The sequence below is a fragment of the Lepidochelys olivacea genome (assembly GCF_965140295.1).
Source record: "Lepidochelys olivacea isolate rLepOli2 genome assembly, chromosome: 24".
Classification (NCBI taxonomy): domain Eukaryota; kingdom Metazoa; phylum Chordata; order Testudines; family Cheloniidae; genus Lepidochelys; species Lepidochelys olivacea.
In genome coordinates, this window is record NC_140434.1 from 13,595,845 (window position 1) to 13,609,383 (window position 13,539).

At 47.3% G+C, this 13,539-nt stretch overlaps 1 protein-coding gene across 1 annotated transcript in view; it reads left to right on the forward strand.

The window, feature by feature from the left end:
• Positions 1 to 13,539, forward strand: part of LOC311512416 (IgGFc-binding protein-like) — a 133,643-nt gene that overhangs the window by 107,149 nt on the left and 12,955 nt on the right. The window contains 3 exon segments of the mRNA XM_084613629.1: positions 302 to 630; positions 10,478 to 11,051; positions 12,178 to 12,776. Of these exon segments, the coding sequence (XP_084469755.1) occupies positions 302 to 630; positions 10,478 to 11,051; positions 12,178 to 12,776 (1,502 nt within the window).

The following is a 13,539-nucleotide window of genomic DNA, read 5'->3' on the forward strand; positions in this document are numbered from 1 at the left end:
AACTCACAACCCTGGGTTTAGCAGGTCAATGCTCAAACCACTGAGCTATCCCTCCCGCCGAAATAACTATGACCCAAACGGGGCTCGAACCCGTGACCTTGGCGTTATTAGCTCCATGCTCTAACCAGCTGAGCTAACTAGCCATGTGATTATCTATGTGATGCTGAGTATCTTCAGAACGCCTTGGTTGGTTCAGCTGGTTCTGCATAAATGCTGTGCTCATGGCAGATCTTGCTCCCCGGCCTAGACGTTTGACTTGAGTCCCACACTCTGTTGATGTGACCGGGCTTTCTCCTTTCAGAAACCTGCAAATCGCTGAAATGCCGGACCAAGGAGACGTGCAAGACAGAGGATGGCCACGCGACATGTGTTCCCGATTACATGGGAATTTGCTGGGGCTGGGGGGACCCGCATTATCACACCTTTGATGGCCTGAAGTTTGACTTCCAGGGCACCTGCACCTACACCATCGCCAAGTACTGTGGCCACGACCACTCCCTGGAACCCTTTACCATCGATGAGAAGAATGATAACAGGGGGAGCCAGGCTATCTCCTTTCTACGTGTGACCAACATCTATGTCTATGGGTACAACATCTCCATCTACAAGAGGGAAGTTGGCAAAGTCCGGGTAAGTCTCCAATTTCAGGTCTGCACCTTTTGGACTTATAACACACAGTGATTTGGCATAGTGTCTATCCCACAGAAATGGTATCCTAGAATCAGGAGATGTGGGAGAGAAAGACACAGGCAACTGGGAAGAAAGGTGTTTTCAGGTGACGTTTCTAACCTTGACAAGGTGGGGCTGTTGTTTCAGGTGTTAGAAGATGCATGGGAGAAGGCTCTCCCTCTTATATAAGGGACAGAGAAAGAAAGGAGTGTTCGATAGGTAGATACTGGAGGTGAAATCATGACTCCATTGAAATCAATGGGAGTAGGTGGCATAGATCACACGTCTCAGTAGAGGACTGAATTCTACATTTAGTTATGGTGCATGTGTCAAGTGTACATTCAGGACTGTATACTCCCCAATATGCACAGCAGAATGGCCTGTCAGAATTTTGCACAGAGATCAAAAGGAGAATATAGTCTCCACACCTGGAATACTGTGTGCAGTTCTGAATACCCCATCTCAAAGAGTTATATTAGAATTGGAAAAGGTACAGAGAAGGGCAACAAAAATTATTAGAAGTATGGAACAGCTTCCAAATGAGGAGCGATTCAAAAGACTGGGACTTTTCAGCATGGAAAAGAGACGACTAAGGGGGGATATGATGGAGGTCTATAAAATCATGACTGGTGTGGAGAAAGTGAATAAGGAAGTGTTATTTATTCCTTCACATAACACAAGTACCAGACGTCACCCAATGAAATTAATAGGCAGCAGGTTTAAAACAAGCAAAAGGAAATACTTCTTCACACAGCGCACAGTCAACCTGTGGAACTCATTGCCAGAGGATGATGGCCAAAACTATAATGGAGTTCAAAAAAGAGATAGAAAAGTTCCTGGCGTATAGGTCCATCAATGACTATTAGCCAAGATGATCAGGAATGCAACCCCATGCTCTGGGTATCCCTAGTCTCTGACTACCAGAAGTTGTGAGTGGACGATAGGATGGTTCACTCAGTGATTGCCCTTTTCTTTTCATTCACTCTGAAGCACGTGGCATTGGCCACTGTGGAAAGAGAGGATATCTGGCTAGATGGACCATTGGTCTGACTCAGTATGTCCGTTCTTCTGTTCTTAACCAGAGCTGGGCAACACTTTTCATCCAAAATATTTGTTTGGCAAAAAATGCAGATTCTGTGCACTGAAACCTTTCATGAATTTGCATCTGTTTCAACAATTTATTTTGGCTGAGGAAAAAAAATCTAAAAAAACTGAAAGGTTTTGTTTCAACATTTTTGAAATAAAACGTTTCAGTTTTTTAATTTGAAATGACGTTTTGTTTTAAAACTTCCTTTAATTTTTTTCAAATTGAAAATATTTTAAAAAATGCTTGAAGTTGGACTGAAATGGTTTGTTCGACCTGAAACAATTTTCTTTCCACTTTTCACCAAAAAATGTGATTTTTTTTTTCAGTTCAACTGAAACAATTTTTTTCCTAATTTTTTCGTAATTACTAATCTATTATTTGCACATCTCTAGAAGGAACTAAATTTTTATTTATGTATTTATTGTTCATTTCCTTCCTGTTCCATTCATTGTACAGTGAGAAAACTTGCTCCATTTGAGGCTCAGATATATTTCTGCCCTTTTTTCCTCTATTTTCAGCATTTTCGTTTTTCTGATTCTCTTTTCCTGACCTGTCTGTGTGAATCTCCTTCATCCTTTTCTTTGTATCTCATTCTCTGTAGCAACCCCCAGTTCTCTACACAAGATGCTTCTGCCCCAGTGTTTGCCCCATTTGGTCTGTTAAAATGACCAGGGTGTGATGGGACGCTTATCCCACACAAAGAATCATAAAGCCATAGAGTTAGAAGGGACCTCAAGGATCATCTAGTCTAACTCCCTGCCATGATGCAGGATTTGTTGGGTCTAAACCATCCAAGAGAGATGAAAACTTTTGAAACTTTCTGTGAAGGAGATTCCACAACCTTGCTAAACAGTCTGTTGCATTGTCCTACTCTTCTTTCGGTTCGGGAGTTTTTCCTGATTTAATCTAAATCTGCTCTGCTGTAGTTTGAATGCATTGCCTCTTGTCCTGCCCTCTGTGGCAAGAAATAACAACTTTTCTCCATCTTTTTTAGGCAGCCTTTAAAGTATTTGAAGGTGGCTATCACATTCCCCCTTGATCTCCTCTTTTGCAAAGGAAACATACCCAGTTCCTTCAGCCTTTGCTCATATGTAAGGCTGCGAATCATTCACGGAGGTCACAGAAGTCATGGCTTCCGTGACTTTCCATGACCTCCGTGAATTTTGCAGCACTGGTGCAGCTGACCCCAGGACCACCCAGCAGCTGGGGAAGCACCGGGGCCAGCCGCATGAGGCACTGCTCTGGGAGCCCCAGGCAACTGGTCCCCAGTGCTGCCCTGGTGCAGTGGTCCGGGACCAGTAGTGGTGGCAGCGGGGCCCCAGGCCTCCCCCGCCCGGACCAGCAGCGGTGGGGCCCCAGGCTGCACCCCCCTCCAGCTGTAGCAGGGCCTGGGCTTCCCCCCGAGCCAAAACATCGCCCTGCGCTGCTTCCTCCAGCAGCTCCCCCCAGCTGCAGTCTTCAGGAGCGCCCCCCTCCCAGCAGGTAAGACTTAGTCACAGGTATTTTTTATAAAAGCCATGGACAGGTCAGGGGGCCGTGACTTTTTGTTTATTGCCCATGACCTGTCCATGACTTTTACTAAAAATCCTAAAACGTAGCCTTACTCATATGACTTGCATTCCATCCCTTTGATTATCTTTGTCGCTCGCCTCTGGATCCTTTCCAGTTTCTCTACATCCTTCCTATACAGCAGTGACCAAAATTGGATGCAGTACTCCAGCTGAGGCCTAACCAGTGCCAAGTAGAGCGATACTATCCCCGCCCGTGACTTGCATGCTATGCCTCTGTTACTGCAACCCAAAATTGCATTTGTACATGCCACGATTCACTGCTGCAAAAAAAAGCAAACACTCTAGGATGTATTAGCAGAAGCATTGTAAGCAAGACAGAAGAAGTAATTATTTGGCTTTGTCTACACAGGGAAGTTACTGCGCAGTAAAGCAGCTTTCTGGGATGTAACTCCCAAGCTGTACACACTTGCCAAGCCACACTGCGCAGAAACTCCTCAGCTGCAGCATTGCAAAAAAACTGCCTCGACGAGAGTCGTAAGCCTTAAAGCAAAGCAGCTCCAGCGCTGTATTGGCAGTGTAAACACATTACAGCGCAGAAAACAATCGATTGGCCTCTGGAAGTGTCCCATAATCCCTCAAGGGGCCGCTCTCCTCATTGATTTGAACTCGGCTGCCCTGGAGACATGCACCCCTCCCCTTACAAAGCTCCATTTCTGACAGCCCTTGCCTGCTGTGCTGAGCAAACCATTACTGTGGAATGCTCCTGCTGTTGAAGACAGAGGTGTGTGTGTGTGTGTGTGTGTGTGTGAGAGAGAGAGACAGACAGATTGCGTGCAGAGAGCTGGGGAGGGAGGCAGGGGCCGATGTCGGGGGTTTCCCCCTCCCCCTGCCTCAGGACTGGTTGCTTCCTGCTACTGTCTGAACTTACAAGACAGCATGCTGACACACTCTCTGTCCCCCAAAACACACTGTCCCCCCTCCACACACACACACACACAAACACACTGCGTCTTCCCCAGTTCAGTTGAAAAGCTGCTGGCAACGTAGTAGGATGCCCATGGAACAATGGGATTGGGAAACCTGCATCATGTGACGCTGTGCCAGCTGCATGAGGCATTGCAAACCCTTCCCAAAGCACCCTCCGGCCAGTTGCACAGTGGGATAGCTACCACAATGCACTGCTCTCTTTGCCATTGCAAGAGCTGCGAATGTGGATGCGCTCCACTGTCCTGAGGAGCACAGTGTGGACACGCAACAGCGGTTTAATTCCAGCACTTTAATAAAAGTGGTATAACTTGTTGCATAGAAACTTGCCAGTGTGGACATTCCCTTACACTCTACTCCACACTGATTAGGCCTCAATTGGAGTACTGTGTCCAGTTCTGGGTACCACATTTCAGGAAAGATGTGGACAAATTGGAGAAAGCCCACAGAAGAGCAACAAACATGATTAAAGGTATAGAAAACATGACCTATGAGGGAAGATTTAAAAAAATTGGATTTGTTTAGTCTGGAGAAGAGAAGACTGAGAGGGGACATAACAGTTTTCAAGAATAATAAAAGGTTGTTAGAAGGAGGAGGGAGATAAATTGTTCTCGTTAACATCTGAAGACAGGACAAGAAGCAATGGGTTTCATAGAATCATAGAATCATAGAATATCAGGGTTGGAAGGGACCTCAGGAGGTCATCTAGTCCAACCTCCTGCTCAAAGCAGGACCGATCCCCAATTAAATCATCCCAGCCAGGGCTTTGTCAAGCCTGACCTTAAAAGCTTCTAAGGAAGGAGATTCCACCACCTCCCTAGGTAATGCATTCCAGTGTTTCCACCACCCTCTTAGTGAAAAAGTTTTTCCTAATATCCAACCTAAACCTCCCCCACTGCAACTTGAGACCATTACTCCTTGTTCTGTCATCTGCTACCACTGAGAACATTCTAGAGCCATCCTCTTTGGAACCCCCTTTCAGGTAGTTCAAAGCAGCTATCAAATCCCCCCTCATTCTTCTCTTCCGCAGACTAAACATCCCCGGTTCCCTCAGCCTCTCCTCATAAGTCATGTGTTCCAGTCCCCTAATCATTTTTGTTGCCCTCTGCTGGACTCTTTCCAATTTTTCCACATCCTTCTTGTAGTGTTGGGCCCAAAACTGGACACAGTACTCCAGATGAGGCCTCACCAGTGTCGAATAGAGGGGAACGATCACGTCCCTCGATCTGCTGGCAATGCCCCTACTTATACATCCCAAAATGCCATTGGCCTTCTTGGCGACAAGGGCACACTGTTGACTCATATCCAGCTTCTCGTCCACTGTCATCCCTAGGTCCTTTTCTGCAGAACTGCTGCCGAGCCATTCGGTCCCTAGTCTGTAGTGGTGCACTGGATTCTTCCGTCCTAAGTGCAGGACTCTGCACTTGTCCTTGTTGAACCTCATCAGATTTATTTTGGCCCAATCCTCCAATTTGTCTAGGTCCCTCTGTATGCTATCCCTACCCTCCAGCATATCTACCTCTCCTCCCAGTTTAGTGTCATCTGCAAACTTGCTGAGGGTGCAATCCACACCATCATCCAGATCATTTATGAAGATATTGAACAAAACCGGCTCCAGGACTGACCTTTGGGGCACTCCACTTGATACCGGCTGCCAACTGGATATGGAGCCATTGATCATTACCCCATTGAGCCCGACAATCTAGCCAACTTTCTATCCACCTTATAGTCCATTCATCCAGCCCATACTTCTTTAACTTGCTGGCAAGAATACTGTGGGAGACAGTGTCAAAAGCTTTGCTAAAGTCAAGGAACAACACGTCCGCTGCTTTCCCTTCATCCACAGAGCCAGTTATCTCGTCATAGAAGGCAATTAGATTAGTCAGGCATGACTTGCCCTTGGTGAATCCATGCTGACTGTTCCTGATCACTTTCCTCTCCTTTAAGTGCTTCAGAATTGATTCCTTGAGGACCTGCTCCATGATTTTTCCAGGGACTGAGGTGAGGCTGACTGGCTTGTAGTTCCCAGGATCCTCCTTCTTCCCTTTTTTAAAGATGGGCACTACATTAGACTTTTTCCAGTCGTCTGGGACTTCCCCCGATCGCCATGAGTTTTCAAAGAGGATGGCCAATGGCTCTGCAATCACATCTGCCAACTCCTTTAGCACTCTTGGATGCAACGCATCTGGCCCCATGGACTTGTGCATGTCCAGCTTTTCTAAATAGTTCCAAACCACTTCTTTCTCCACAGAGGGCTGGTCACCTCCCCATGCTGTGCTGCCCAGTGCAGCAGTCTGAGAGCTGACCTTGTTCGTGAAGACAGAGGCAAAAAAAGCATTGAGTACATTAGCTTTTTCCACATCCTCTGTCACTAGGTTGCCTCTCTTATTCAGTAAGGGGCCCATACTTTCCTTGATTTTCTTCTTGTTGCTAACATACCTGAAGAAACCCTTCTTGTTACTCTTAACATCTCTTGCTAGCTCCAACTCCAGGTGTGATTTGGACTTCCTGATTTCACTCCTGTATCCCCGAGCAATATTTTTATACTCATCCCTGGTCATTTGTCCAATCTTCCACTTCTTGTAAGCTTCTTTTTTGTATTTAAGCTCAGCAAGGATTTCACTGTTAAGCCAAGCTGGTCACCTGCCATATTTACTATTCTTTCGACACATCGGGATGGTTTGTCCCTGTAACCTCAATAAGGATTCTTTAAAATACAGCCAGCTCTCCTGGACTCCTTTCCCCCTCATGTTATACTCCCAAAGGATCTTGCCCATCAGTTCCCAGAGGGAGTCAAAGTCTGCTTTTCTGAAGTCCAGGGTCCGTATTCTGCTGCTTTCCTTTCTTCCTTGTGTCAGGATCCTGAACTCGACCATCTCATGGTCACTGCCTCCCAGGTTCCCATGTACTTTAGCTTCCCCTACTAATTCTTCCTGGTTTGTGAGCAGCAGGTCAAAAAGAGCTCTGCCCCTAGTTGGTTCTTCCAGCACTTGCACCAGGAAATTGTCCCCTACATTTTCCAAAAATTTCCTGGATTGTCTGTGCACCGCTGTATTGCTCTCCCAGCAGATATCAGGGTGATTGAAGTCTCCCATGAGAACCAGGGCCTGCGATCTAGTAATTTCTGCGAGTTGCCGGAAGAAAGCCTGGTCCACCTCATCCCCCTGGTCCGGTGGTCTATAGTAGACTCCCACCACGACATCACCCTTTTTGCTCACGCTTCTAAACTTAATCCAGAGACTCTCAAGTTTTTCTGCAGTTTCATACTTGAGCTCTGAGCAGTCATACTGCTCCCTTACATACAGTGCAACTCCCCCACCTTTTCTGCTCTGCCTGTCCTTCCTGAACAGCTTATATCCATTCATGACAGTACTCCAGTCATGTGAGTTATCCCACCAAGTCTCTGTTATTCCAATCACATCATAATTCCTTGACTTTGCCAGGACTTCCAGTTCCAGGGCAACAATGGTGAAACACTGGAATGCGTTACCTAGGGAGGTGGTAGAATCTCCTTCCTTTGAGGTTTTTAAGGTCAGGCTTGACAAAGCCCTGGCTGGGATGATTTAACTGGGAATTGGTCCTTCTTTGAGCAGGGGGTTGGACTAGATGACCTTCTGGGGTCCCTTCCAACCCTGATATTCTATGATTCTATGATTCTCCCTGCTTGTTTCCCAGGCTTCATGCATTTGTGTATAGGCACTTGAGATAACCCGCTGATCGCCCCTCTTTCTCAGTATGAGGCAGGAGCCCTCCCCTCTCACGTGCTTCTGCTCGTGCTTCCTCCCGGTATCCCACTTCCCCACTTACCTCAGGGCTTTGGTCTCCTTCCCCCGGTGAACCTAGTTTAAAGCCCTCCTCACTAGGTTAGCCAGCCTGCTTGCGGAGATGCTCTTCCCTCTCTTCCTTAGGTGGAGCCTGTTTCTGCCTAGCACTCCTTCTTGGAACACCGTCCCATGGTCAAAGAATCCAAAGCCTTCTCTCCGACACCACCTGTGTAGCCATTCGTTGACTTCCACAATTCGACAGTCTCTACCCAGGCCTTTTCCTTCCACGGGGAGGATGGATGAGAACAGCACTTGCACCTCAAACTCCTTTATCCTTCTTCCCAGAGCCACGTAGTCTGCAGTGACCCGCTCAAGGCCATTCTTGGCAGTATCATTGGTGCCCACGTGGAGAAGCAGGAAGGGATATTGATCCGAGGGCTTGATGAGTGTCAACAGTCTCTCCGTCACATCGTGAATCTTAGCTCCTGGCAAGCAGCAGACTTCTCGGTTTTCCCCGTCGGGGCGGCAGATAGATGACTCAGTCACCTTGAGGAGCGAGTCCCCGACCACCACCACCCGCCTCCTTCTCTTGGGAGCGGTGGTCGTGGAACCCCCATCCCTAGGACAGTGCATTTCATGCCTTCCAATCGGTGGAGTCTCCTTCTGTTCCCTTCCCTCAGATGTATCATGGGTCCACTCTCCGCATTAGTACCTGTGGAGAGAACATGAAACGGTTACTTACCTGTATCTGCGTTGCTGGTACATGGACGTTCCCCTTTTTTCTTCTGGAGGTCACATGATGCCAAATTTCATCACCATCCTCCTGTCCCTGATGTACAGCCTGCTCTGAATCTTCAGGACCTTGTGCCCGTAGAAGCATATCCTGACGTCTGTCCAGGAAATCTTCAGTTTCTCTTATGCAACGCAGGGTTGATACCTGTTGCTCCAGACCTTGAACCTTCTCTTCCAATATGGAGACCAGCTTGCACTTTGTACAGACAAAGTCGCTTCTGTCCTGTGGAAGAAAGACAAACATAGCACATCCAGTGCAGGTCACAACAGCTGAACACCCCCCATCCGTATTAAACAAGGGCGGTTTAGGTTGGACATTAGGAAAAACTTCCTAACTGTCAGGGTGGTTAAGTACCGGAATAAATTGCCTAGGGAGGTTGTGGAATCTCATCATGAGAGATTTTTAAGAGCAGGTTAGACAAACACCTCTCAGGGATGATCTAAATAATACTTAGTCCTGCCATGAGTGAAGGGGATCACATTAGATGACCTTCGAGGTCCTTTCTAGTCCTATGATTCTATAATTCTATGTGGGGGAAGCACTTTTGCCACATAGGACTTAAATAGCTAGTGTTGTCTCTGAAGTGTTATCCATGGGGTTTACAGCTGATGCTCTGATCCGCTTAGTATGGGCAGTGCAGTTTACACCATTGGGGGTCATCATTTCAGGCTCTCTGCAGACTCAGGCAGATATTGCCGAACTAGTCACACTTGGGGCACATTTGGAAGGTTTTCCTTGCAGCCATAAAGGCCAAAAAATTATTTTTAACAAACAAACAAACAAACAAACAAACAAACAATTCAATATATAAATAAATAAAAAAAATGAAATGGAAAGCTTAGATTCTGGAGATTCCCAATGTGTCATACAAATATATCAGATGGGTTGCATATTAGACACCTCTAGATAATCAGATATTGTAGGTAGATCCTGTGGGTGGGTATATAATAGAGCTAGATAATGTGGACAGAGAGATCGGTGGGTGGGTCGATTGATGGATGGATGGATGGTTAGATTCTTTAGGTGACTAGTCATATCGCTAGGTAGTGTGGATGGGTAGATAGACATAGAGAATTCTGCAGACAGACAGATACTGTAGGTAGATATTGTAGATAGATAAGTGCTCTATACAGAATTCTAAAAATGTAGGGCCAGAAGGCACCTCCAGAGGTCATCTAAGTCCATCTCCCTGGGCTGAGGCAATATTAAGTATAGCGAGACCATCCTTGACAGGTGTTTGTCGAACCTGTTCTTAATATATTCAGGCCAACTCGATTGATTTCACTGGTTCTTTCAGAGTAAGGAATGGGTAAAAAGTGATGGCTATCAGTCAGGATGAACAGGGAAGGTGTCCTTGCCTCTGTTTGCCGGAAGCTGGGAATGAGCGACTGGGGATGGAGCACTTGATGATTCCCTGTTCTGTTCATTCCCGCTGGGGCATCTGACATTGGCCACTGTCGGAAGACGGGATACTGGGCTATATGGGCCTTTGGTCTGACCCAGTATGGCCATTCTTATGTTCTTATGATGAAGGATGTGGCTCCCCGTATTGTATATGCCACTGGTTAGAGTGACAATGAGGTATAGTCGAAATGAGTGAGGCGACATATGCAATAAGAACAAGTTAGGATGAAAGAGCAATAACACCCCATCCTGTCCTTGTCTGTAGCTAAACGGTGTGATCACCAGTCTCCCAGTGACACTGTCAGATGGTAAAATCAGAGTGTACCAGAGCGGCTTCCGCGCCGTCCTGCAGACGGACTTTGGTCTCCGGGTGGCATACAACTGGGACTGGCATCTGGTGATCACCCTCCCCAGCAGTTATTATGGGTCCACGTGTGGCCTATGTGGGAACTTCAACCAGAACTCTGAAGATGACATGACGTCAGCCAGCGGCACCAGAGTCTCCTCCATCGTGGGCTGGGCTGCCAGTTGGAAAGTCCAAGACCTGGATCCCTTTTGCTGGGATTCCTGTCAAGAGAACTGCCTGACATGTGATGAGAGTACAAAGGAGCTGTACGGGGGCGACAGTCACTGTGGGTTGATCAGCAAAGCACCGGGAGGGCCCTTCAGAGAGTGTCACTCCAGAGTGAACTCCACTGAGTTCTTTGATAGCTGCATCTATGACGTGTGTCTGAACAGGGGCGCTACAAAAATCTTGTGCCAGGCGCTGGAGGCCTACGCAGCAACCTGCAGAGACTACGGGGTCACCGTCTATGACTGGAGGATGCCATCTGGCTGTGGTGAGTCTGACAGCTTAGTGTCCTTACTGACACAGGCATGATCAGGCTAGTCAGTAGAGAAGCCTGGATGTTTTTCATTCCACCAGAGTTTTGAGGAAAAATGCCATTCTTGTCAAATTCCAAATGTTTAGAAAAAAGTTCAGATTTTGAAAAAATGTAATTTCAAAAAGTGAGACAAAGTGTGTCAACAACATTTCAGGATGGAACATTTTGATTTTTCATTTTGAAACGACTTTTGACAACAAAATTAATTCTTTTTAGATATATAAAACATTTTTTAAAAGTTTTATCAGGTTGAAACCAGACGTTAGTGTTTTGATTTTATCAAAATAAAACACTTTGATCGACCTCCAATAATGTCTGGGACAGGAATTTCATTTCCGTTCCCTTTTGGAACAGAAGAAAATCCAAAATCTTGGTATTTCCAATGAAATGGTAAATCTGGTTTCAGCTCAGTTCCAGTAGCCCATCTGTTCACTCTGTCGGTGGAGGGGATGGTGAATGACCTGAGCATAGAGTTGTGAATGACTGGTTTTCTTGGGCATAGGGATCAACACTGACTCTGAGCACCATCTATTGAGCTCCCTATTCTGCTCCTTGCAGTACAACACCCCCTAGTGTCACCCTTGGGAATTGGGGTCAGCACTGATTCCAAGGATGAGCATCCACTACTAAGCCTTCCACCCCACTCCCTGAAGCACAGTGCCCCCTAGTGCAACACTGGAGCATTGGAGTCAGCATGGACTCAAGTGGAGAGCACCTCCTAATCAGACCTGGCTCCTTTGTTTGCAGAACAGTGCCCCCTCGCTCCACACTGTGCCATTAAGGTCAGCACTAACTCAAGGGAGAGTACTCTTACTGAGCACTCCCTGCAGACCCTAAGTGTTCTTTATACCCAAGAGCTGACCCTGATGATTCACTCATGGCTTGTGAGATTTGGCTGCAGACATATATGGCCTTTTGGTTTCTGAATGCAGAAGTTAATTCCACCTCACTTATGGCTGTTTCATGCTGGGTGGACAATGCACTGCGTGTAAGAATTTTTCTGTAGCTCTCACTGCGTTTAGGCAGGTTGTTTCATTCATTTCCTGTATTTTTAAATCTCCCCTTTTCAAACTTGTCCCAGCCCTGCCCTGCCCTGAGAACAGCCACTACGAGGCCTGTGGGAACGCCTGTCCCTCCAGCTGCTCTGACCGAACTGCCCCCTCCTCCTGCCAGGAGCCCTGCGTGGAGACCTGCCAGTGTAATGACGGTTACATCCTCAGTGCTGACAAGTGCATCCCCCTGGGGAGCTGCGGCTGTGACTACAACGGCCACTACTACAAACCCAGTGAGGAGTTCTGGGACGATGAGAACTGCCGCTCTCGGTGCAGTTGTGACTCCAGCCTGGGCACAGTGGTTTGCAGAAAGACCAGTTGCAAGGCCAAAGAAAGATGCTCCGTGGTCAATGGGGTCCGTGGCTGCCATACGATCAGCTACTCCACCTGCATAGGTACTGGAGACCCTCACTACACCACCTTTGATGGGAAAAAGTATGATTTCATGGGCTCCTGCATCTACCAGTTTGCAGCTCTCTGCTCCGAGGACCCCACACTTACCCCGTTCAATGTCAAAGTGGAGAACAACAACCGAGGCAGTAAGGCCGTGTCCTTCACCAAAAGGGTGACCTTAGAGGTCTACAATGTGACCATCAGCTTGAGCCAGGAGCATCCACGCAAGATCCAGGTAGGGATGCAGGATCACTGGGGAACACAGGAAGTCATTTCAGTGATCTCTTGTCTGGGCTCTTTGTTGTCTTCTTAGCTCTGGGAGGGAGCTGGGGTCTAGTGGTTGGAGTAGGGGGTGGGAACCAGGACTCCTGGATTTCATCCCTGGCTCTGTGAGGGAAGTGGGGTCCAGTGGTTGGTGCGGGGGGCTGGGAGCCAGGACTCCAAGGTTCTATCACAGCTGTGGGGACTAGAAGGTTAGAGCAGAAGGTGCTAAGAACTAGAGCTCCAGCATTCTGCTCCTGGGAAGTAGGGGAAGTAGTTTGAGCTGGGATTCAGACAGTTAGGATTTTATTCCTCTCTCTGCCCCTGACTGGCTTAATAACCTAGGACAAGTCGCTTCCTATCTTTGTACCTCTGTGAGCAGGTCTACACTTAAAACACTGCACTGATGCAGCTGCACCGCTGTAGCGCTTCGTGAAAACGCTAGTACGTTGATGGGAGGGCTTCTCCTGTCGGCGTAGTTAATCTACCTCCGCAAGAGGCAGTGGCTATGTTGACAGGAGAAGTCCTCCCATTGCCAGAGCAATGTCTACACCGGGGGTTAGGTCAGTGTAACTGCGTTGCTCAGGGGGTGGATTTTTCACACACCGGAGCGACGTAGTTATACCGATGTAAGATTATAGGGTAGACCTGGCCTATTTCCCCAACTCTAAAGGGGGTAATAAGACCTTTTCACTTCACAGGGCTGTTGTGAGTAGAGCTAGGCAAATAACTGGTTC